General features: G+C 43.8%; 1 protein-coding gene across 1 annotated transcript in view; it reads left to right on the top strand.

The window, feature by feature from the left end:
• Window positions 1-3,946: 3,946 nt before the first annotated feature.
• The window catches only part of loxl2b (lysyl oxidase-like 2b), a 28,915-nt gene continuing 6,315 nt past the window's right edge, over window positions 3,947-26,546 (top strand). The window contains exons 1-6 of the mRNA XM_070903942.1: window positions 3,947-4,012; window positions 6,512-6,871; window positions 7,082-7,257; window positions 18,961-19,172; window positions 22,196-22,412; window positions 24,402-24,585. Of these exons, the coding sequence (XP_070760043.1) occupies window positions 6,523-6,871; window positions 7,082-7,257; window positions 18,961-19,172; window positions 22,196-22,412; window positions 24,402-24,585 (1,138 nt within the window). The 5' untranslated portion in view covers window positions 3,947-4,012; window positions 6,512-6,522. The remainder of the gene's footprint in view (window positions 4,013-6,511; window positions 6,872-7,081; window positions 7,258-18,960; window positions 19,173-22,195; window positions 22,413-24,401; window positions 24,586-26,546) is intronic.

The following is a 26,546-nucleotide window of genomic DNA, read 5'->3' on the forward strand; positions in this document are numbered from 1 at the left end:
TAATGGAAGGTATCGTGGAAGGCCTTGGAGGAGGTCAGGTACTTGGTTGTAACCTTGAAGGACTTGAGGATGATTCATAACGTGGCGATTCTGTAAATTTCTAAAAGAGCAGTTATTTGCTCTTGTGTCTGTATGGTAAATATCGAACAATTAGCCGATTGGCTTAGCCTAATTTAAAGACTGGAAAGGGGTCAACAGCTAGCCTGGTTCTGGCGTAAAAAATAGTGCGCCTTCAAGCATCAACACAGAAACAAGTCAAAGTTGACTTATTATTTCAACCCAAACCATGATCTTTTCCGAAACCTAACCAACCAACCAAACTGCGTGCAAGAGTTTCACTAATCTAGGGTTAACGTCTAGACGCGACCCTGTGATGCTGCACTTAGTCACAGTGGTGCTTCGAGCAAAATGCTAACGTCAGCATGCTAACACGCCCACAATGACAATGGTGTAACATTTACCTTGTTCACCATCTCATTTTAGTGTGCTAACATGCTAACATTTGCTAATTGGTACTAAGCACAAAGTACAGCTGAGGCTGATGGGGATGTCGTTCGTTTAGCAGGTATGTGGTCCTAAACCAACGTATTGGACAAAGATGAAAAGTTATTACAAATCATCCTGAGGGGAACATGGATGTGTTTCAGTGGTGGACTGTTTATAACCTGGCGTAGTGACTCCCTGGAACCGTGTGTCGGCCACCGGTTTAGACTCCAGCTCCTGGCCAAGAAATCATCCGGCACATAACTTCCTCTGTAACCAAGACTTTTTTGTAGTTATTGTACGGATTGAACAAATGAGATGTAATGTGTTAATTAGTGCGCTTTAGCGGTGCTGGGAGGCTCTTTCTGTTTAGCTTTTGACAGTGCCAGGCCAGCTGTTTTCCCGCTTTCAGTCTTGAAAGTGAAAAGGCATATTTCCCGAAATTGTCCAATCCTTTAACTATGAGTAATCTGTTTATATACAGGATATATATTTTTATTCAGTCATTCCCATTTCAAGTCATGTTTCTAGTCCAGGTTGTCTCCATGCATCTGGATGTGGAAGATGCAACCTAGCTTGTTGCCTGATTATAATGGCTGTGTAATGTGAAACTGAGAGCAAAGGTAGGATGCCAATTTGTGTGGCATGTTGCCCTTGACGAGAAAGATGACAGCGAAGGCCGCACCCTGGGCTCTGTGACAACTCGGCTGTGCAGAAGTGAAGGAGGGGAGAGAGTTCATGTAACTCTGGCAGCGCTGTGTGAACCACTGCTGCCATCATCTCCACTGATGGCAGCAAAGGCTGAGAGTGAAAGTCTGATCATCAGATGCCACAAATACCTCAATGAAAGCTGCAGATGAAGAAGAAAGCTGCCTTCTGAAAGGCGAGACTAGTGCTCGGGAAGTCCCACAACAAACCCAAAACAGAACCGCAGCAGTAGTGCAGCCTTGATCTGTATTGCCTCAGACAACCACAGCTATCCTCACCAACACACGCTCATTTCCTGCTGTTCACAAAAAAGCAATATACTGCCAAAGCTGCACCGCAGAGTCACTAATGATCCATCTTGTTAATATTGTGATGAAGAGAAGGCGGCCTAACACATCATTTCATACATCAAGCGGAACATTAAGTGAATTTGTTTTATTTGGCCAGTGTGCCACAAAGTTTGCCACATCTGGTTTTACACAAGGTGGCAGCAGAGTGGCGTCCACTCCAGTAACACTTCAGGGATACTTGTAATCAGTGTTAAACTACATGCAGTGTACACATTTGCTTCCAAAGAGTGCCAAATGGAGAAGAGATTGGCTGGCAGAAATCCTCCTACGGCAGGACAAAGTTGCCTTCATGTACTTTTGGAAATATAGTAGAAGACAAATGTATGACTGGAGAGGGTGGTATAACCCCCAGAGATGTGACATAACCGAGACAGACAGTATGGAGAGTAAAGGTGATTTTTTTTTTGTTAATGTTACTATCTACCAATGTATTGTGCCACATGTTAAGTAATAAACAGTAACAAATGAATTAAAATATCAGTTAACTACATGTGTGTCTGATGGACACTTGTTAGAAGTGGGTCTCGGCTCTGTGCCTCTCAGTTCTGAAACGAGACAGAAGCCAAAATAAGAACGTGCTCCAATTAGTTTAATTGTCATCTTCCAGCCAAAAGCACTTGCAAATCCAACAAAGCATATTCAGAATGTCTTACCGCTAATGAGTTTAGAGGGAGCGATGCGACATTTTAAAGAGAACAAAAATTCATACTCCTGCTTCGTTTTCTTTGCACGTACCCACCGTCATAGACTGAAGAAAGCATGGTACCTTACGGTTAGTATGAAATACTGCAACTCTGATGCAAGTGATGAAGTGATGATGATGATTATTTCCATGAGGATAAAGTTTTTTAAGGATAAATGTGTTTTGGTATATACAGATAATAATTAATCCAGCGAGGAAATTATTGTGCAGAATTATAAAATAGGTTTTTCTAATATGTCCAAAATTGAGGAAAGAAATCCCGGGGGGGGCGTACATATATGATCGCTGAAAAGACTCAGAGATTATATCATACTTCTATGAAAGGACAGGAAATGAACGTATAGCGTTTAGCGTGCTAGTGCTGCTAGCTACATTTAGCATTGTAATAAAAAAGAAAACAAGTGGGAATAAACCATAACTTATTGACAGACTTTCCTTTGGAGCATAAAAGTGGTGATAGACTTTTAACACTGTTTGTTCATTTGTTTGATTTGAGGCCTGTCGGGCTGAACTTCATCAAAGACATTTAAGCTGTGGCGTGCGCAGATTTTTTGGCCACTTGGGGGCAGCAGAAACAAGCTGCGACCATAAGACATTATATTCGTTTTCATATTTTATGCTGTTGTGGCGAACTAATTGGAAAACGGCTGTCTATTTATGCGTCCAGTGGATATGGAGCAATCTTGGCATTCACTCCCAGTTGCATTTTTGGCCACCTGATGAATTAAAGTCCCATATATTTTTTTAAGTCTTTTTGGTCTCTGCTATCTCTGCTAACGTTAACTTTTTTTTTTTTTTTGCTATTTGTTCACCCTGGTCCGTCCGGTATAACACACACACACACACACACACACACACACAGTAGATGAAACAATAAGGGCTCCGTGCTCCAGCCTCTGCTCCGTGCGTAATGGCGCAGAGAGCCGCATGCGCTGACAGGCAGGAGGGAGAGCTCATAAACCAATCAGCTGATATCACGATGTTCAAGTTCTTACATCAACGTCATATTTAGTTTTACAGGAAGAAAATTGAAATTGAAGAAAATGGATTTTGATAAAAGAATATAAAGAAATTGATTGTTTGTTTTTTTTTGTTTTTTTTTTTCATATATTGTTAGATAGGTGCACAGTATGAATGGGGGGGGAGGGGGGGGTCTAAAAGGGTTAAGAGGGAATTTTTCATGTCATCTCGACTTTGATATAGGCTACAAATGAATTATAGCTGCTCTAAATTGGCCTTTTAAAACGAGTGTAGTGTGTAAATGAAGGTAAAGGGACACGCTTACTTTTTTTGAATTTCCTCAAACAAATATATTTGACCCCCAAACTGGATTGGTTTATGCATATCATACTGCGCATAGGCTACTGGAATCACCAGGATATAGATGTTCCCCCACTCCCCCTATTTTCCATGGTCGTGCACTTCGGGCCCTTTTCACAGCTGTTTGTTTCCCGACAGTCTCCGAAGGCAGCATTGTCCTCGCAGAACTATCAGATCCGTGTTCAGGTCGGACGCGCTACTTTCCACGTCCCGGGCCATCTCCGGTGAGGTCATCGCCAAGGTGGGCGTCAGTGGGCGGGGCCCCCGCTGCTCCGGTCCAAAGCCTGAGACCGGCCGCATCAGAAGGAGTGAAAGTTTAAGAGAGGAGGAGGAGGAGGAGAAGAAGAAGCGGCCGACTCTGGGCTCCGGTCTGAAGCCTACACAGCGGGCTGACTTGTGTCTGTTGCTGCAGCCTCAGGAGGGACGGTCCTCAGCCGCGAGAAGGAACGTAAGTCCAACTAGAGAATGGAACAGTGAAAGCTGCAGCCTTTGTTTTTCAGACTTTCTGTGTCTATGTGATGGCCAGCGATGATGATGCGTTTGTGGTCTTCTTCAGTGGCTGCATCTCGGTTTGCTCTGTCTTTCTAAAAATCTGTCTTAGTATTAGGGAGTTTTTAAGGACTTGGTCAAACGTGCTGGAATTACATAATGCATACATCTTTTTGACATTTGAATAGATTTTGTTTGTCGGTTGTTGGTCAGACAAAATAACCGATTTGAAGGCATCACCTTGGCCTCTCTCAGCTTGTAATGAGCTTTTTTCCCCCCAGTGTTTTCTGAAAAATGACCAATAGGTTAATCGATAATGAAAATAATCACTAGTTGCAGCCCTTGATGTTTACCTACGATACCTCCTCATATGAATCAGGCCCTGTGTTTTTCTTGTACTGATCAGAATGGCTTTGGAAAAGGTGTTGGAGGACAAAGAGAAAATGTCACAGTCCAGCCCTTTTCCTCTGTGTCTGCCGGCCAGCGAAGCTCTCCTGCCAGGCGCTTCAGAAAAGGGCGCGAGAGGAGCAGTTGACATTCTTATAAAGTGACATTTTGACCTTTTCTGCCAAAGCATAGATCCCCTCCAGCAGCAGGTGGGACCCGTGTGTCTGGCTGCCATGACGGTGAAAGCATACACATGTATATATAAGCCCTCCTGACCACCCTTACAGCATGATAACGCTGACAATAAGCGGTTTTAAAGAGGGGTTTGTCTATGTAGTGTTGGTTTGAAGACATCCTTTACGAGCTTGCTTTCTTTAGTCCAGAAACATCTGTCAGTGTTTCAGTAGCAAAAGGCAGCAGAGGTCTCAGATTTCATGGTCTCTTGGTATTTTGCTCTGTGCTTAAAGAAAAGGGCAGCCAGAACATACTGCTTACATTGCTCTGTTTGACAAGACGCTGCTAAATGGCTGCAGCCTCATCCAGTCCTCATCCTCCCTGAACGTTTGTAGAGATGTTATGAAAGAGGTCATTTGTGTTTTTGAGCTCGAAATGCGTTCAGAAACGAGCAGGTCTGGCAATGTAAACGTAAATGTGTTGCCTTACTTGAACCAACATAGTTACATAGTTCTGTGTGTACGTGCCATGTTTTTCTCATGACAACATGGCTGTTTGGACGGACGCATTGTAAGCAGACCCAGAGGCTGCGGGCTTCATTCCATCTGTTCATTCTGTAATGTGCGTGTTGTTTCTAGCTTGTGTAACCACTGCCACGTTACAATGAGGAAAGTAGAAACCCTGCAGTTGAAGGATCATCCGTCTCCTGCCAGATGTTTTCAACACAAAAAGCACACGATTTTCGAGGTTTTAACATTTAATGGGTCGTGGAAACACAGCTGTTGATGAGTCAGCGGGTGATTTTCAGTTGTGTGCGTGTTTTGAGTCGCATTTTTGTCCGATCATGAACTCTTGGTTACATCAGGCTTTGACTCGGATTTGTGATTTATTCTTTCTCCTTATAGGTAGGGTAGAAGCCGAGGCCCAGCCATATATCAGTGTTTTCCTATGGGAGTTTGGCATTACATCGCCCTGCAGGTGTCTGTTTCAGGCTTGAGTCCAACTTTTCTTGGAATCATTTTCCAAACTTAACCCGAAGAAAACTACAGTTTTTTAATAATTGCGCAACTGTTTCACATAAATTAATATTTGGCTTATTTATATCATCTGTTGACCCCCCCCCCCCCCCCCCCCGACCCTGCACAGGATAAGTGGTTACAGAGAATGGATTGATGAATGGATATCATCTATTGATATATTACAAATGCTCTACTATGTTCCCCAGCTAGCCGCTAAACTACGTCTGCTGTTTGATGCTGGGCAGGAAGCATGCAGTGGGTTTATCAGAGCCTTTTCATTAAAAACAGCTGCCTGCTGTAGCTGGAAATGACGTTGATGAGGGCCGAGAGGGGGAAACCAAAACAGTACATTTGTGGGCTCCAAAACCAAAACAATGAGCTGAAAGATGCTAAAACGCTAAGGGGAACTGCGGGGTCGCATCATTGATGGCTCTTTAAAGGGCCATTTTGACAATTTAGAATTGTACTTTCATACGTTTAGTGGGACTCACAAGAGACAGATCTAAAAAGGAATGGTAAAAATCAAAGCTGCAGAGGCAGAGATATCGAGACTTTTAATCGAAAGTGTGGGTCAAGTGTCAAAAACACTAACTCCTACACGTCCCATAATGCAAACTGATGGTGTATTTTTGTCTCCATGCCTGATAAATGACCACTCCCAAACTTGTGCCACAAGCTTTCTGTTACAAATTTGCAGTCTTCAAGCCCAGATGAAGATTACCCAGATGACATCATTAGGGGTTCTCAGTGCCCCTTTAATGTCCCCTCCCATACTTGTTGTTCAGTCTGATTCCTCTCTTATAAACAGCAAGTACCAGCGTGAAGAACCACCTGAAGAATTTTAATGAGTGCTCCTCTCTTTTCTGTCTTTTCATCAGTTCCAACCAAAATGCTGCCCACCCAGCGCCTGCCCTGCCGCGCTGCCATCCTGTTAGTGCTACTACAGCTGGCCCTTGCCCAGCATGAACACCTCGGATACCCACCGGGCTACCCCGACCCCGAGCAGGAACAGTACACCGCCCCGCAGCTGACGCCAGACACGCCCAGGATTCAGCTCCGATTGGCAGGGGATAAGAGGAAACACAACGAAGGCCGCGTGGAGGTTTTCTACAACAGCGAGTGGGGCACCGTCTGTGATGACGACTTCACTATCCACGCCGCTCAGGTGGTGTGCAGGGAGCTGGGCTACCTGGAAGCCGTCTCATGGTCGCCATCCTCGAAATATGGAAAAGGAGAAGGTAGGTACAGTAAAGCACTGCTGAACATGCGGTATAGTGATGTAACCCCTGTGCATGACCTTTCAATTCATGACTATTATTCATTGGAGGGGTTAGAAAACTAGCTCAGCCTTCCAAAGAGATCCATTTCCCCTTTGTTGTTTCCACTACTAAAGGGAAACAAAATTCTCCCCATGGAAGCTCTGATGAATTTCTCTATTGTCTCGTCAGGACCCATCTGGTTCGACAATCTCCACTGCACTGGCAAAGAGAAGACCTTGGCGCTGTGTCCCTCCAACGGGATTGGTGTCTCCGACTGCAAACACAGTGAAGACGTAGGCGTGGTGTGCAGCGACAAGAGGATCCCGGGATTTAAGTTTGTCAACACCCTGCCCAACCACGTAGAGGTGAGCCTGCAGTGTCTGAAACCTTGCGCACTCCATCAAGCACTTGTTTTGCCCAAAAGGCTTTGTAGGCCTTTTGTCATGACATCTTTTTTTTTTTTACTGTCTGCCCAAAGGACATTTGTTTGCTGACACTTTGCTAGATGCACGCTGACAGCTGGGCTTTTAGTCCTATTGTATAAACACCGCTTAAAATAACCTTGTTCGGTGAGATCACTGCCTTCATCTGTCTGTTAAAGTCATGATGTTTTGTCATTCAGACATAGGCGTCGATTACTGTACAAAGACCTTAGTTATGGTCATATTGAACCGTTGTGGAAAAAGTCCCAATGCTCATGCCATATTTGGCCTGGTGTGCACAAGGTATCACAGCTATTCATTAAGAAAGTTTTCTCTCACAGGCTGTTATCAGTGATGGATATTAGAACTTTATTTTGCTGTTAGGGCCTTAACACCTACATAATACATTTTCTCATCAACTTCATAATTTATTAGAGAATTCTTCTCAGCATTTTATAATGTGAAAAAAAAAAAAACAGATCGATCCAGAAATCCAAAACTGCTGGATCCTACATTTCCCATGATGCAACTTTGTTTGCGGACTACCGTACTTACTGGAAAAAATGAACGGCCGACTCCTTAGAGTGTCTTTTTGTACAACCAAACGCCTCTATCCTGATTGACAGGTTGCCATGGTAGCAACACAAGGTAGCCACGCCCTGAAGCATACCCTGCTATCTTGTCTATTTTACTCTAAATGGGACCATAATTTACAAAATCAACATCATATTGTATTGAAGAAGACTTGAAACTAACGACTGAGACCATGAACTCATGAGGAAAATGTTTACTGAGGTAATAAATCAAGTGAGAAGTAGGGTCCCTTTCTCATAGACTTCTACACAATCGGACTTCTCTTTGCAACCAGTGGAGTCGCCCTGCTGGCCATTAGAAAGAACGCAGGTTTAAGGCACCTCCGTATTGGCTTCACTCCTTAGACCCGGAGGTAGGTGCTTGTTTGTAGCGCAGGCTTTCTATAAGCATTTGTAGGCTCCAGGGTGAGATAAGCCTGATGACATCACTGGAGTTTTTCTTTCAGACTTGACAAAGCTCCTCCAGAGTCACAAAAAAACATTACACAATTGTTGTCACAGTCTTAATAGTACTCCCAGTGCCGCTTTAAATCATAAATCTTTCCTGGTTATTGGCTGGAAACAGCTCTGTACACTTAAAGTCAATAAACCGTCCTGGCTCTCTGTTTTAATAACAGTCCTCTCTAAATAGCCTGCAGTGAAAGTGTGTCAGTGAAAGTGGAGTTAAACTGGTAATTGTTAGGTGTTGCAGTCATAACTGTCAGAGTTGTCTGGCCGGACGTTTGAAAGGCTCCGCCGAGCGTCGCTGTCTGGGCCGGCCAATGAGCTCCGAGCTAATTGCCACCACAGGCAGAGGGTTATCTCTCTGCTCAGTGTGCAGGCCTCATGAATCCACATACCAATGTTATGAGCAAACTGCAGACCAGAGCTAACTCTCTGCCCCGCTCTCTCGTTCTGTCCCACTCCCCTGCCTCTTTGGAGAGTTTAGAAACTAATATAGCATTTTTCATAATGCCCTCAAAGACATGTGTGGACAGCTCAGCAGAGCTTTTTTTTTCTTTTCCAAAAGCAACTGGCAGGATTTAGGGCTTGTTATGGTTGGCTTGAATTGAAAAGCTATTCACGGACTCCCTGAGCTTGTCAGATGTCCTCCCTCTGACTGTAGAGTTTGTTAAAGCACATATTTCATAATGACAGTGTGAAAACAGTGTGAAAGGGGTCGCTCATAGTGATGAACCTACATAGAATCATCACCCCTGCAGCTCAACTCGCCTTAACGGAGCTTTATAGTGAGTTTCAGCTCACTGCTTAGCTGTCCGGCTCGCAACGTGAACACAGTGGAGCATTCAGCAGCTGAAGAGCCAAAAACAGAGCTAAAAGAGAGAGAATAATGTTGCTCTGTAACTACTGGATGTGTAAATAAGTGACTGTTAGCTCACATGTTCATCTTAAAAGGTGATGATATGTATATATGTTGTGTTCACAACTTGTTTCCGCTGGCCCAAAGTGGCCAAAAAAATATCAGTTATTGCAGGTCTAAAGTTTGGATCTACCCAGTGCTTTAAAAGAGTACTGTGCCGATTTCGCATTGCACTCCTGTAACATTGACTCACAGCGGCTGCAGCAGAACCAGTGATGCCGTCTTTTTTTATTACATGCATTCCTCGTCCTCTATGTCAAATCCTGGCGCATACATTGCCCACAATGTAACTGAATCGCCGACAGTTTGGTGGGAGGTTTCGGGTGTGCTCTGCTAGCAGCGGCTAATATAAGGCTGGAGCCGCTAGCCTCAAGCAGAGTTGAGGAGCGGGCTTCAGAGGTTTGGTGAGCTCACGTCTTTCTTCCTCCACACATGACTTGAGGACATTTATCAGGCTTCACACAGCTCCCTCTGGAGCCACAACAGATTTAATACATTTTTTTCACATAGTACAGCAGTAGACCTGTACACAGACCTCCATGTGTAACATCAGTGGAGCTCCCCTTTTTAAAGCTGCATTGTGGGAACGGATATATCTAGCTGACTTCCTGCGATTACAGAGACAAACTGTAAAGATTATGAATCTCCAGAGAGCACGGCTGGAGAGGTCTAGACGTCTGGACTCAACCTGAGATAGTCGCTGAAAACAAAAAAAAAAAGAGTCAGCTTTTCCATTCACTAAAAGAAGTCACGCGGGCTCCCCTCGCATGCCACACAGCCGGGCCCGACCATATCATCTGGAAGTGGTAATCTGGCGACTCACCCAGGCACTTTCAGCCATGACGACATGTCGCTGGGGGTTTTGTGGTGTGGCATAATTAGTAGGCTTTCAGGGTGCTTAGGAGCCTGCGCGAGGAGGCACCGCTGCCTTCTCAGGTGTTGGTAACCTCAGCACAACGGCCAGCCAGTCAGCCGCACAGGAAATACCCAGAGAGTGAGCTAAGAGGGAGGTGAAACACGAAGCCTCGCATGCGCGTGTCGCTGACCTTTGACATCTGCGCTCAGATTCCTCTCTGAGACTGCTTTGTCTTCCCATATTGTTGAAGTAAAAGCGTTGCATTTCGAGCGTTGCCGGCTTTTTTGGCGCAACTTGAAAACTTGTTCCGTGAAATTGCCCTTTGGTGGCCAGCGGAGATCATTGCAGGGTTTGCACCGGACTCCTCCAGTGACTGCATATTTAGCATTGTGTCTCAGTCAGCTGTACAGTCACACAACACAGACTGACACCCCATGTTTATATATTCCTGTCGTGCTCTGAGGAAGTCTGCTGCCTCGCCGCAACATTTCCAACTCGTGCAGAAGTGGCTGCTGAGAGTCACTGATGTCTGACCCGCGAGCACACGCATGCATTGCATTCCATTTCAAACCAATATCAACATGAAGAAATTCCAGGGTTTATGAAATGTGATGTTTGGCTGTGCCCACTTCCACGCCAGGTCCAACAGGCTGCCTCATTTATCCAAATGATATGAACAGGGACGCAGTCACATTTCTCAGCCTGATTAATTCAAGTCAACACTCAGAAAGGGACAAAAACAGCAGTAAGAAGCCTCTGAGGGGCAGCCAATGAAAGAGGAATATTCTCATTTGACTTTATGGGGCAATGCCAGCTGATGTGGAGACTGGCTGCACAATGGGGCACTACAGAAACGTCTGTCAGCAGTGAAGAAAAACTGGAGAGATGTAATTAGGGCGGAGTATTGTGATCGTTTTTGGTGCAAACGTCCTCAATTAAAAGTCATCAAAAGCTTTAGAAAAGCTTGTGCAATCTTGCCTCACAAACTGGTCTGGTCTGCTTTGTAAAGGCATTTCCACTGGGGGAACGTGTCTCAGTCACTTTTCACAATCCCATTCTCCCTAAACTGTGCCCTCTTATTGTCCAGGTGAGTAGTAGCAGATTAATTGATGATGGAAACAATCGTTAGTCGCCTTCAGTTATTACTGTGCGCTCATAGCCGTACATTATTGTTATCTGATTTTCTAAACCTTCACTGAAAGCCCGCACAACATGTAAGCGTAGCTCACCATGAACGTTCTGGACAGTGGAAGAAGATCTCGTGATAACAGATGCCTGTAGGCCACATCCCATGCTGCCTTGCTCAGTTTATCTCTTCAGTCGGCTCTCTTGTTCCGACAAATCTTCTGTGGGTGTCATGCCAGAACAGGTAGCGATGAAACCTGACTGTGGGAGATTAATAGAACCAAAGCTCTCCTCTCTGTTTGCATTTTATTCTGCTTTTTTTCTTTTGCTGCCCCCCCCCCCCCCCCCCCCCCCCCCGCTGCTCCCTCTCCCATAAGTACATTACAAGCAGTCATGAAGTCACCCCAAGCAGAGTTTACAACTCCCATTTTCCTCTCTTTAGTCATTTTTTCCCCTCTGAGGCCTTGATGTCAAATCTTCCACTTTCCTCCCTGTAAACCTCCCTGTAAACCGCCAGAAATTGCCTCGTCAGCCTCTTCGGCACGTTCGCACTATGAACTTGGATTAACACATGGCTGCCCTGCGTGTCACAATCTCAAAATGGCTTCGTTATTTTTCACATAGCTGGTAGATGTTTCTGCAGCTATGTAAAAGCTCCCGAGGCATCACATTCCCACGGTGCAACGCGGGCTGCATGTTTAGCCTCTGGAGACTCTAAAATGAAGCTGTCCACGTGACATCAGCGTGAAGGATCTGATCACACTCCGGGGCAGAGCTGGGTCTTCTAGGACTTTTGACTGTGTCCGGGCAGAAAGAATCCAAACTGTTCTCTGAGGCTGACAAACATGCATCCATCATGTCAAAGGGATAAAATGCCTTTGATTTTTTTATGCTTTCCTAGTCATCTGCAGAACAGATTTGTCACATTTAATCGGCTGTGTTGTTGAAGAGGAATGCGGCGTGGTCATTTGTCTGCTAGTTTTCTCTTTGGCTCCTCTCCACAGCTGTTCTTCGTCTTTTCTTTTCTCTGTCACATCGTGTAACATGTGTCCCATGTGTGCACTTGTTATCCGGCCAGTGTATACACTTCACATTTAAAACCAAGCAGAAAAGTTCAATCTTGGCCTTGAAATAGTCCTTTGATGACTCATTCCCAACTGAAGGTCCAGTTACTGGCTTTTCATGGAGCCTTCAACCTGTCACAAGGTCTTCATCAGTGAATGGCGTTGTTGACCTGTGAGCTCAGTAGCTGTTATCATTTCATTTTCATTGCACTTTGAGGACTTCTCGTCCATGGTGGCTTAACGGTCACGCATCAAAGTTTACTGCTGTTTGACAAAGCAATCCTGACTCAAGGTCCACCTACTAGCTTTTTATGGAGCTTTCAAACATGACGCACAGTCATCATGAAGACCGGACAAACCAGAGAACTGAACTCCGGTCACAAGTTCTGGAAAAAAGCTAATAAGTGGACCTTGAGTTGGGATTTTTTATTAGCCGCTAGCATGTCAGTTGGTCCATCACTCTGGTCCAGACGGAAATATCTCAACAGCTGTTGTATGGTTTGCAGTGACATTTTGTACAAACACCCCGAGACGACTTGACTTTTCCTCTAGTGCCACCATGAAATTGACATTTGTGGTTTTTGAGTATAATGTTTCGATTTTGCCGTGAAATTTGGAATAGACATTCAAGTCCCCCTCGGGATGAACTGTAACAAGTTATACGATACCTGACCTTTCAGTTACAATTTGTCAAATACTAAATACCTGCAAAGCTGCTAATATTAGCAAATATTAGCAAGCTAAAGAGCTAAACTAAGATGGTGAACATGGTGATCACTCCCACGTTGAGATTTTTTAACCTCACTGGACCTGTCTACAAAAGTGATTCAGGCGACAATTGGTCATTTTTCAGATACTGCATGATAAGATCTGTTTACAAATGTCAAGATTTACATTGGAAAGGACAAATACAACCACAGTGATACAAATAACTGCTCTTTGTGTATGCAGGGTTTTTTTTTTGGCAAATGGAACCCTGCTTTCATACCTCAGTGCCACCTGTGTGCACACAAAGGTTTTGTGTTTGGGCAGAAAACCTTCCACATACAGATCGCTTATCTATCCTGCCATACCTGTACATACAGAAAAAAACACAGCCGCAGTGTCGATTCATTTCTGAATATTTGGACATCTGTCTGAACAGCTGTTGTGTATTTAGTAGGTTTGTCAGCTACAATAATGATTTACTTTGCAATGCCAAGAACTTTGAAATACAAAATGAGACTAAAAGCCAGGTCCTTGTACCCTGAAATCACTCCCAAGTGCGTCTTTATTTTCCACATGTTTTAATGTCACTTCAGCTTTAATGCCATATAAAAGCAGTTCATTTCCATTCAATCATTGTCCTTGTAATTTACGCCCCAGTTCGGGGTTTGTCACGACGCTGTGGAACATCTGCTTTCAGTTTGTTAACAAAAGCTCTTTTGATGGATTTTGAAGGAGGAACCGCACGCTGCGACACAGCGTCCTCCGCATTCTGTAAACACCATCTCCGCAAATGCATAATCCTTAATTTGTGTCGCAGCTGGCGGAATAATCAGTTCTCAAGAAAGTCTGGATATTAATTAGACGTGTTTTCATTTCTTGAAGTCCGGATCGGTCAGATAGGGACTCGTTGGCAGTAGGCGTACCTGAAAACCACTGCATGGTCATTCAGTTTCTTAGAAAGAGGCCTGCGACTAAACACCTCATTGTATATGAACCCAGTGTCTTGGTATGCTGTCTGTGGATGTGAGGTGATTTCTGCTGGCACAGAGTTGCTGTTCCTCTATTGGAACCATATGTTCCTAAGCTCCTTGCACTTTATTTTTGCTGGCAAATGTAGTCTTTACTGCGCTGTGGACTGTAGAGGAGTTATATACTGTGTAACCAAAAACGAAGGCGTATTCTGGGTTCACTCGTCTTCCAGTAGTTACAGACGACTGTGGGCAAGATAAGGTAACCGAAACAAAAGTGCATAACCGTGGTTTGTGTCCAGAGTGACTTGTAAGGAGTGAGAAAGACCAGGACTGATATTTGATGGGCTTTTGGTCTTTTGGCAGTCCCCCCTTTTTCAGGGACTTCCCCTCGTCCAGTGTAGCTAGAAAGAACCTGCCCTTCAGGGTTGCCATTTTGAAACCCTTTGCATAACAACAGTATGAGAACACTTGAAAAGGGTTTCTTTTAACAGAAACAGGTTCCTGATCTGAGACATGTTGTCATTCCAACTGAGAGGAAGTCTAAATAGTGGTCCAAAAGATCAGCCTCAGTTGAATATTCTTGCAACATAACTCTTAGTGTTGACAGTCATTTGGCAAACTAAAAAATAGATATTGTCTAGCACAACAGTGAAGTTGTGCTTGGAAGGCATCACTTGATGGCCATTATGGAAAAAAAGAGTGATTACTTCAAAAATCTGACCCAATTCTGAACCCAATACATAGCACACTTTTGCTGCTACTTGGTCTAGTACGACCAGCAGCTTGTGGTGGCTAATGTTAGCTAATGTTAGCAAGCCTTTGGTAGCTATTGCTTCGTAACAAGCTTCACAAACTCACAAACTTTGCTGACGTTATGGTACTATGGTACTACTGTAACACTATGTTTTAGCATGCCAAAAAACCTCGCCAGGAGGCATGTTTGTTGTTTCAGGCTTGTTGTCAAGAGAATCTTGGGAAATAAAGGGAAAATTCAAAGAGACGCTTTCCTGTAATTGTTCATGACAGGTAACTTAACCAATGGGCCAATCACCCCAAACCTTTGTGGATAGTATACATGTAGAGATGGTCTCTTTAACCATCTGCCCTCCATGCTGCCCTTGCGTTCCACAGGGACAGATGGGCCACCTACTGTAGGACCTTTCTCTCGTTCATATTGCCTACGATGTTATGAGGGTTAGTTGGTTTTTAACATACAGTACGTGTTGCAAGTTATTCCCCAAAACTCCAATCATCAATCGTGGAAATATTAACAAAGTGTCGACCTGCTGAAATTAAAAACTTAAAATGAAAGTGTGTATTTGCAGGGAGAGAATAGGGGAATGATTACTGTGTAGGTTCATCAATTTAACGATGTTTGATTGATTGATTCATTTGTTTTTACTCTTTAATGAAGGATTACTTCAGTCTGTGGCCGCCTTAAGAAATAGCGACAACTCTCCTGCTTTGATGTGATTCATAGCTTGTTCCCCAGCTGTAGTTGTCTTTGTATTTATGTCCTGTGGTTCTCAGACAAGCTGGCATTAAATCACTTCAGTAAGTGCCTGTTGCAGCCGTAAGTCATGGCAACATGTTTTTGGTCAAATAAAGTCTGGATGCTGAGACTCATTTACGCGTGATCTCAGCAAATTGCATTCAATGCAAAATATTCTCATGTGGTTCTTTACAGCTGCCATCTTCTGATCACTGCTGGATAATTATTTAGTATGCACACACAAAGATTATGAATGAACCAATATTTGTTTTGTTAACAATATAGCCCCTCAGCTCCATGGAGTGATTTAGCATCTTTTAGCCAGTTTAGCCCAACTGCTCAACTAATTTGATGTTACATGACAGCTGCAGTGTTTTAGGAAAGAATGGTTTGCCGCTTGTACCTGTGACTTCCTTCCCATGCATATGTAAGTCCGGTAAAGTGAAGTGACGGAGATTTCATGACCAGAGTGTGATGGTATTTCCAAATCGAAGGCTGAAAAGCAATAAAGGAGCTTTTGAGATAGAAAAATGTGTGTTCCAACCTCGAAGTAGCCTCTGAGAATCAGAGCTGAGTTGCAACAGATTGAGGCCCCTTCACCCAACCCGTACAACTCATCCCACTAATGGCTTTTCCATCTGTGCCACTTTTCCTCCTGGACAAGCAAAGACTCAGGAAAGCCCCCCCTCCCACCACTTTCCCCAGAGTGTGCCGAAACAAGACGCACATGTCAGAAATATCTTCTTTTTCTGCAGTCAAATGGCTGTTTGACACGTAAGGACCATCTGATAAACAGGAAATGAATTAACGTGAACCCACCAAGGAACAAGTTGGGTCTTTGACCTCCAAACAAATAGCTGTTTTTTCAGACTCTTATATGAGTTATACGTACCAATAAAGGTTTGGCATGTTGTCACCCCAAGACTTGGGGTCAAATGAGAGAGTATTATGTTTCTGCGTTTATCAGACATTCACATCTTGATATTTGAGTACAAGCATGTCCGTAGCAATCTTTGTCAGTACCCCAACGTCCTGTTTGGTTAAATGTTTAAACAGTCTGGGTTTCCTTGCTAACCTGACTCACAACGTTTGGCTGTTTTTTTTTTTTTTTTTTGCATGTCTGCCACCAAGTCATGTACTGTATATCCAGTAGATCCAGACAAGGTCACCATCACTGCATTTCCGGTCATTATCACGTTCCATGAGTTCAGCCTTCATACAGTTTGGTATCCTCTGCAGTCCAGACCTCGTTGCCTCTGACTATGAATGTGGTTAACTTTGGGAGAAAATAGAAAATAGACTGGAAGATTTGTAATTTTGACTCTGGCGGCATCTGCCAATTTGGGAAACCCTCCTTTCTCATTATTCGATGTCTAGGTTCGTCTTGGCTGTATATGAGAGGAATCTGTACCAGCCCATCTGTTGAGCGCAGCAACATACACCCTCCACCCCCCTCCGCCCTGGCCAGACGGAGCTCCCTCCTCTCAGCCTGCACTGTCACGTAGCACAAGAATGCTGGTTTGGTCTATGGGAGAGGAAAATGTTTATTTAATCCCTGCAAAAAGGTCCCGAGAGGAAAGGCAGCCTCACACTGCCTGCGAGCTTACAGGCCTTTAACTGAGGAAGTCAATCATTAGTCAAGCACTCTCGATTGGTCTATCACAGTTACCAACTAAGATTTAAAAAAAAACACATGCTAACATTTTATACAGATTTACTATAGTGAAAGTGAAAGATGAGACAGGGACCCACTTGAGCAGGGACCATGTTGGGTGACACCATGCTAACATTTAAGCACATGCTTATAATTCACTGTAAGCCCTGACCATTTGTACCAAATGTAAACTTATACGAACTTACGAAAGTACTACAACTTACGCCATACACATGTAGCTGGCTCTTGAACTTTTTCTAAAATAGATGTGTAAAATTTACGCAAAGTAAAATGCAACTAATGTAGATTTGGAGGGGGGTGCATGATGGAAGATTTTGTGCGATTAAAGGAGCTTTAATGAAATAAAACTATCGGCCACTTAGCGACAGCAGAAGAAGCTGTAAACAGAGCACTGAGATAATATCACTTTATGGAGTTGTTATGGCGAATGTGTTAGCAAACAGTCGCCTATATACACATCTAGCAGACACAGAACAACATTACCACTGTTACCAATGTAAGCTCAATACTCGCTCTCTTTGTAACTCTTTTCTTCATCTCAACCAACTCCAAACTCTATTCACCACGTCTACCGTCTGGTTATGAACTTTGTCGATCAATCAATCCATTTCCAGTTTTCTGTCTGCTGTTTGGTGCAGTGCACAGTTATCAGAGCGCTTTATTTGCTGGAAACAGGAATAATAACAGCAGTAAGAGTGAACCCAACAGTAAAGTTGTGGGCCATAAAAACAAAACTGAGCTGAAAGATGCAAAAAAAAAAAAAAAAAAAGCCCACTAGAACCGAGGGGAACCGCAGCGTCGGGGGACGATTCTCTGTGGGTTGGACACTACGAGCCAATTCATATTTATTCATTATTAATTTGATCCATTGTTAATAGAAATGTTGTCAAGCCCACCTTTAATTAGATTAGAATGTGATCATTTCAGATGTTGGCGCCCCCCAGTGGTAGTATCCAAAAAGTCAAAGACAAGCATGGACATTTAACCTGCACTATTTTTTCCATTTACTACCAACAAAAATATATATCAAAATAGTTAGAAAGATGCCAAAATCACATAAAGATTCTACACACAGTGGCTTTAAGGAAGTCATCGTTCATCACTTAGCGTTGTGAATGTGCAGCAGGGTGCACCAGAGGGAACCCACTATAGGAACATATGGAGGGTTCTGGCATTATCATTCCTCAAAGGGGAAGTCGTGCAGCAGGGCTCGCCAAAGTAAAACCTTTAAGGGCACCAACACAGAATGACTTGTGGTGTTCTGTCTATGTAGTATGGGACTGTCCAAGGCCTGTGCTGCTCCAGCCTGTGGTCGATGATGATGTAGACGTGCGGCGTCTGGAAAGGAAAGGCAGCTTCTTAATTGCCTCCCACTGCATGTGTACTCACAATGCTGTGTTTGTGCATTTTTCCTTTTACTGGCTGCTGTACAGCGGCACACTAAAAAGCGTTGCACATGTTACCATGGAAACCCTCTGATACCTTTGGCTTTCAAAGGCACAACCAGTCGCAGGGCAGCCGGTCACAGTGTTTAGCATTAATAAGGTGATTTACTGTAACAAAAAAACAGTAAAAGGTTTGAGCAACCTGGGGAAGATTTACAAGGAGCGCACACAGAGCTGAGCAGCTGTGGTTGCAGTCTGGACTGGGGGGTAGCTTTGATTGCATGTTATGTAACAGGAAATGCTGTATATGTATAACCTGTTTACATCAGATTGCGGAGGTCTGTCTAGCCAGAAACTGAAAACACTCTCTTTAGCCCCTGTGCAAAACTGATATATTTCTCAATCTCTGATCCACAGAACCTTGACATTCAAGTGGAGGACGTGCGCATACGAGCCATCCTGTCATCGTACCGTAAGCGGATCCCCGTGACCGAGGGCTACGTGGAGGTCAAGGATGGCGGCAAATGGAAGCAGATCTGTAACAGCGAGTGGACCCAGCTTTCCAGCCGAGTCATCTGTGGCATGTTTGGCTTCCCTGGGGAGAGGAAGTACAATGCCAGAGTCTACAAGTGAGTATTCCACTGCTGTATGTGTGGTCCTGGGGAGCTCAAAGAGCAGAAGGGGATTTAAGGTTTGATCCATCGATCGAGGCGCCACCTATACATGTACATTCACGGTATTTTGGAACGATGTGGCCCGCCAACTGAATGCTGTGAATCAGTGTTTTGTTGGCTAATCTGCCTCTGGGGGAGTTGACAGATAGTCAACTCTGATCTGTTTCCCCCTATTTGTTTAACACACCCTCAAATTGGTAATTACATGTTAACCAGTCACCCTCTGTGCCTGTCATGGATGCAAAAACTAGGGCTGTTCCCGAATCAGGATTTCAACTGGCCATTTCGTTTTTTTCTTCTGGCTCCTGCTTTTCTTATCCATGGATATTTTTTGTTTATACACTTTACCTATGATTATGAGATATTATTCACGGCCTCTGTTCAGTTACAGTACAGCCTGGCACATTGGCACTAAATGCTATTAAAATGTGAACAATAAAATAACGGGCCATAAAACCAAACCAATGAGCTGAAAGACGTTAAAATGCTTCATAGAGCTGAGACCTCACACAGTACTCATAGTCCTCTGATGCATTGTTAATATAAAAAAATATTGATTAGTGCAGCTTTAAGACTATGCACCTTGAACTATATTTGGATTTCTTATACATATCCCTCTGCAAGAACCTGGAGCTTTTGTGTGCATTTCACTACGTGGTGGGTTACTTTCCCAACCTCAAGTTGACACTCAATGTTTAAAGCTTAGTGAGCTCACCAGGGCCCTGACCAAAATTAGCTTAATATTGTATGTTCTGTATTTTTTTTTAACCTTTTACCACCCTCTGTGCTGCCTTCAGGTGCTAGCACTAGAACTTCCACGTTCTAGTTCCAGGACTGCTCGTACTGTTAAGATGTTGCATGAATGTGAACATTTAATGTTTGAGTCGTATGTCTTCCACTGTGTGGATCATACGCTTGACATCACAGGCCCTTACGCGTTGAAACCCAACCTGACTCCTGTATATCCGACGTCGGCGCATTCCACAAAGATGTCGTAATGTGTGAGCGGCTGCTGAGGGGTCGAGATCCTGCTTACATGAGGAAGCTTGCAGTCAAACGGCCACAGGTTAATAATATAACTTCCAGCCCTCAAGTTAACCTTGAATTTTCAGTCTGCTGGGCTGGAGGTTCCCTCTGCTTTAGGTAACCACAGCAGAGCGCGGCGGCTCCTTGACTTTCCATCTACGTGTCAGCCTGCTCCCGTTTTCGCCCCATGAAACGTGCAGCATGTTTTTACAGGCTGTCGTCTGCAGTTTCATGAGTTTGTCCTGATGCTGAAGAATTCATGGCTCTCTGTAATGTTCGGGCAGCTTTCTAAATTGGAGATTTTCAGTTTCAAGCCACAGTGTCCTCAGTGTTGTACCATTATAATATTATGTGTTCAGTAAAACAGATAACAGTGATGATGCGCCTCCATTTTTGCGAGATTTGTGCCAGACAATGAAGACAGAGTCAAAGAGTCGAAATTGTTTTATATTTTACACACATAGAAATAGAAAAGGAGACGTTGCGGTTTGAAAAGAAGCCAAACTACAGATTGGAGGGATTTACAGACCAGACAGCTAGCTTAGCACCCAGTGTGTCCTCGCAGTGAAGCTACAACGAAACCAGATGATTCCTGAATTTAGATCTTAGACCAGCAGCTAGCGCTAGCAAGCCAGCCGAGACGAAAACAATGTGAAGACAGAACTTTGGAGTTACTGGACGCTGTATCCTCCTCTTTTAGCAGAGGCTAGCTGCCTCCCCATACATCCAGCCGTTGCGGTACACTAACATGATATGAAGCCTCCCATATAACTCCCGGGGAGACATTACTGAATTCTAACTGTAATCCTGTGCACCACCCATTACTGGAAAAAAAAAGTGACCACTGCTCTACACTTGCCCTTAGTATTTCCCTGCCCGGTAAATATTCCTGTCTTTCAAAATCCATGCACCGAGTTTGCAACTGAGGTTTTCTGTTATAAACTTGCAGCCCAAGCCGAGACACATCAAGTGTCACTGGAGCTACAGATTTGACAAAGCTCTTTCAGAACTGTTTTCACAGGCTGAGTAGCAGTAACCATGACAAACATATTGACGTTGGCATGTATAATCGATGGATCGACCTTGTGTGCATTATCATTACGTCGAGAATTAGTAGTGTAGAGTAACAAGTCAACTTTCACAGCCTCGGGACTACCGGTTTATTCAATCATTGACTGATATGCATCATGGCTGTGTTCATATTGCATTCGAGGAGATAGCAGAGCCAGTCCTCTGGCTGCGGCTTAGAAGCTTTGGATAGCTTCCAGTCTGCAGCTTCCCACTCGCCAGCTCCTAGATGAAAAACAAATGCTGCCTGTCCCATTTTTAATCCGTTTTTTTGTTTTGTTTTCTTTCTTTCTTTTTTCACGTACACCTCAGACATGAGACACAAGGACGGGACAGGCCGTTCTGCAGACGAGGCTCATTAAGTAGGCTACACGATGTGGGCTCACTAACAAATGGAGAGGAAGAGAGTAGCACCTCAGAAAGAGTCATTAACCTCAGTTTGTTCAAGTTCACATGGAAGGCCTCTCACTTTTTGTATTAATTATACAATGTGAAAATGTCATTGCCCCTGTCTAGTTTTATGGTGAAGGTAAAGCATTCTAATTAGTCAAATAAGACATTTGTCTACACAAATTTCAGGGTACAAATCAAAGAACTGTATTAAAATGAATTGAAAAAAGGAATACAGACATCACACACATGATTGACATATGGCCTTCCGAGTTGTCATGCCAGACAGTTGCCTTTTTACACATCAAGCAGACAAAGAGCAACATTAGCTTTGATTTGGAGTCATATATCTGGTCATGTACCATACATCGTATTATCACTTTCTTTTTTTTGCTCTGTCTTGGTCTCCACCAACTCCTTTTGTTTAAAACGGTTAACCTCTCATCCCCTCAAAGACCTTATTGATCTCCTTTCCCTCTCCTCCTCCCGTCCAGGATGTTTGCTCGCCGGAGAAAGCCCACCTACTGGGACTACTCTGTGAACTGCACCGGCAATGAAGCCCATTTGTCCAGCTGTAAACTGGGCCAGGCTACATCACTCAAGTCCAACGGGACCTGTGTCGAAGGGTTGCCCGTGGTGGTGAGCTGCGTGCCCGGCAGAGCCTTTGCCCCGACACCCATGGCAGGATTCAGGAAGGCCTTCCGGCACGAGGTAAAGTCCCCATGGAAGTCGCCAAACAACTCATTAAAATAATGAATGCCTGTCGTCATCATCTAGAATATTCTGAATCTAAAACACACAACTAATTCATTTGGCTCCACAAATTAAGACTGGGGCTTTTCCAGTTCTTACTCTACATGAAAAAGACTTTAGACAAATAAGAAATAATTGTCTTTGTATAATGAGCCGCTGTAACAGGAAGTTGGTATTGTCTCCTGTCAGTGGCAATATGAAATATGTGTGATGTCTGCGGATGGGGTCAATAAACTGAAATGTTAAACAAAGCTGATATAGGAAGAAGCTGTGCTGATTCAGTTCAGTTCAGTTCAGGTCAGGTCATTGGCTCTCGTGTAGAGGGAGGGCGACTGAAATGTTTTGGTTGGACGTCGAGCCAATGCCGACGTCCATTACTCAGCGTCACTTTGTGAACTGCAGCTGTGGCTCCTTTGGACATTTCTCATCCAAATGAATTATCGTCGTCTCGGGGGTTCAAAAGATGACACGATGTAGTAAAATTCTTGGGACAGGGAAAGGAAAAACATGGATCTCCAGGAAGCAACGCCAGTGTCGGCTCACTTTTCTTCTTCTCAAATGTCCTTGAGCACAAAGCGAGGGCCCAGAGTCAGTTAAACTGCATCATTAGGGCCATTTTCACACATTGAGTCGCTCCAAAAGAGGACCATGCAGTTGACAGTTGAAAGCTCAGACAGAGGCCGATTTCTCTGCTTTGTTCTCTGCTCAGACCTGAGAATCCAGGATGGAGAATGTGCTGAAATGTTTGCTTTTGTCTTGCAGCCGTGGCAGCTGAAGGGACCTCATGCAAAGCCTTGACATCACATTTGAAACTATCTCAAACGTGCTTCAGTTAGGAGGGGATTTGGTGTTGTATCAGCTATTGCAAACGTATGTGGACACTCACATACTGTCTTGGTCTGGGGATGTTGAAAAAAAAATAAAAAGGTGTTTCAACCATTTTTTGCGCATGACTTCATTTTCCTATGCAGCTGTTCACCAGGTGTGCATTGAATGACTGTTTGGTCTGGGGATGTTGGTGATGGTTTTGGGCAAGAAACCTCATTACAAGATAAGGGAAGCGACAGTTTGAGGAAGGCCCTCATGACATGACAATGCAAAGCTGCGTCCGTAAAGAAATGGTTTTCTCAGTTTGAAACGCCATCCATCTCCTTTGGGATGAACTGGAAACTGAAACCAGAAGACCCGAATCTTCCAGCGTGCTCAAGCATGTCTGACTCAGCGGAATTGCATCCCAAAACCAGATACTTGACCATTTGGTGTCAAAGCTGACACCTCCTGTCCTATTTCAGCAATGAGCTTCAGTGTGGATACAGTTGGTATTTTATAATCAAGCATCCTATTTCTTTAACAATAGTTAAACATTCCTGTGTACTTCCTGTATAAACTGTATTCAGCTGGTGTTATATAGTTCAGATAATCTTTAATCATGCTCTATTTCAAAACGATATATATATCTGGAATACATGTATCCCAGTGTAATGGATGCTATCCTTTTTACTGTTTTGTTTTATAGGATTATTTGTCACATATTTGGACGCTGAATACTTTCATAAGATTTTAACGTTCATGCCACTATGTGGAGGATGTATACAGCTGGAGGAAGGATGTAACAGGGCCCACACATTAAGACATCTGGGCTTTACTTACAAATAGCAGTAAGTCCGATTAAACTAATGTGTTTACTTGTAAAATGAAACACTTCCAGTTCGTCTAAACAGTTAATGGGAGAGCAGCATTAATAGCATGTTCTATAAACATGAAGCCACCCAGCCTGCTGCCTCTGCTTTCTCATCACAGAGAAGGAAGAGCGGAGCTTCCAAACTTTAAGCAAAGTCTGTTATTTGTGAAAGGACCAGAATAACCTAAATATGTGGTTTTAGAATTTGAGCGTTACAGGTTTTACAGCGATGCCTTTCACAATGTCTCCGTTTTTTTCCTCTTCAGCAACCGCTGGTCCGTCTTCGTGGTGGGGCCATCGTAGGCGAGGGCCGGGTGGAGGTGTTGAAAAACGGAGAGTGGGGCACCATATGTGACGACAACTGGAGCCTGCTGTCTGCCACCGTGGTGTGTCGAGAGCTGGGCTTCGGTACGGCCATAGAAGCGCTGTCTGGAGGTCGCCTGGGACAAGGTATACAGGATTTTACATTTTCGCAGTTGTTTGTGCAAGAAAAGTCAACGGACTCCTTTTCCAGCCGCTCCCTGCTGCACATTCAGAACTGGGGGCTTCCCAGCAGGGATGACAAAGGGCTTTTTGAATCTAACTAAAACATTAAGATAAGCCTAATCTAAAACAGATGCTGCTCCCTACTCCAACTCTAAGTCAACACCTTCTTTAGCTGTGTAATGCAACAAGTGGGGAAAAGCATAAATAAACAGCCTGGGCTGAGCACACCTGAAGTAGACCTGAAACTTTCCTTGCTGGAACAACTGTCCATGTATATTGCCTACACGGTGCAGGATGGAAGGTTATGACTGTGCAGCAAAACCACATATCCCAAACATTTCAGGCAGTAATTCTATCCTTTAAGCGCTCTCCTCCTATCGCCCCTGTGTGCCACTAAGCAGAGTATCATGAACTCACAGACCTGATGGTAAAAAGTGATTTGACTCGGTGGAACAGGATTAGCTACGTGGTGCAGGTCCGTGAGGACTGGGAGTCCGTTCCTGAGCTGGTGTGAGCTTGTATCTTTCTGCAAGGATTTGTGAAGATCCCTGTGTATTCCATTTGGAAGTTAGAGACAAGTGTTTGTGCTGAAAGATAACTCTCTAACCCATTACTCTCTGTTCAGATGTCGTGGCATAAAATGTGGCTTGCCGTTGCCGTGGATTTCTTTATACGTGGAATTCTGTTTTGGGCCAATTGGTGGTGTCATTGACAATACAGCATTACAAAGGTGTTATGGTAATATGTTAGCAATACGTTCCATCTATTAAATTCATCTATTGACAACTGTAATTCCAATGCTTAAGTTCCCTTTAGCTCTGTTTTCGGTCTTCACCAGCTCCTGAAGGAAATATCTGGCTCTTTAGCTGCTAAATGCTCCACTATGTTCACCAGCTAGTTGCTAACTTTACCTGCGCAGCACCAAATAACAGACAGACAGCGTGTAATGGGTTTCTCAAAGCTTTTTCTTTGCTGCAAACAGCTGCCCTAGCTGCTGTGTCAGAGGTCGATCAGAGAGTGAACCAAAACAGCACAGTTGTGGGCCCGAAAGCCAAAACACTGAGCTGAAGGAGGCTAAAAACGCTCCGTAGAGCTGCGGGGAACTGAAGATCCAGGCCATGATTCTCTATGGGTTCGTCAGTACAAGCGACAGCTCTCACATCACTTACAGTCATTTCATCCATTGTTGACATAAACATATTGCTTAGAGCCGCTTTAAAGTTTGAATACAAAACATAAGAACTGGTTTGTTTAAATACAACTAGTTTTGGTTTTATTCGTCCAGATTTTTGGACTCAATAAATAAATGAAATAAGATAAAAAATTATAATATTAAAATATTGATTTGTGCAGCTTTAACTCCAAATTGTAGGCTAATGGGGATAGCTAGATCAGCTGATTATCAAAATGTTCAGATGCCAGTTAGCCAGTAGCTTTCCCTGACAACAGAGAGAAGCTTACTTTTGTGACCACACAGAGATTATTCTCACCCTGCTTTAATAGATTAACTGTGCTGGTAGATGAATTGAAAATAACTCCTGATAGCAATCATTCCAACATTTCTCTTTTCTTTGTTTGCCAGATTAGGTGTCACTTTTTGAAATTTGTGGGCATTTTATTTTGAAAAAATACAGGACAAAGAATGTGCTTCCTGGGGGTTTAGGATAGGCCCAGAAGAAGCCACTGGGGAGTCTCTTCCCAGACTGCACCAGCAGGGTTTTATCACCAGCTGCATGGAGACTTTTACTGCAGGTTTTGGAGGTTTGGGACCCTCCACCCAAATAAAATGACCCACTTCTAAATTACACACTCAGCAGTGTTATACAGTGTTTTAAAGCCCTTGCTCACCTTTCATCAGGATACATTATGGAAGTGCATTTTTCTCTCAGGGTGTAGCAATAACCGGCAAAAACATACAGCATGGT

The sequence above is a fragment of the Enoplosus armatus genome, chromosome 4, assembly GCF_043641665.1.
Source record: "Enoplosus armatus isolate fEnoArm2 chromosome 4, fEnoArm2.hap1, whole genome shotgun sequence".
NCBI classification, from domain to species: Eukaryota; Metazoa; Chordata; class Actinopteri; order Centrarchiformes; family Enoplosidae; genus Enoplosus; species Enoplosus armatus.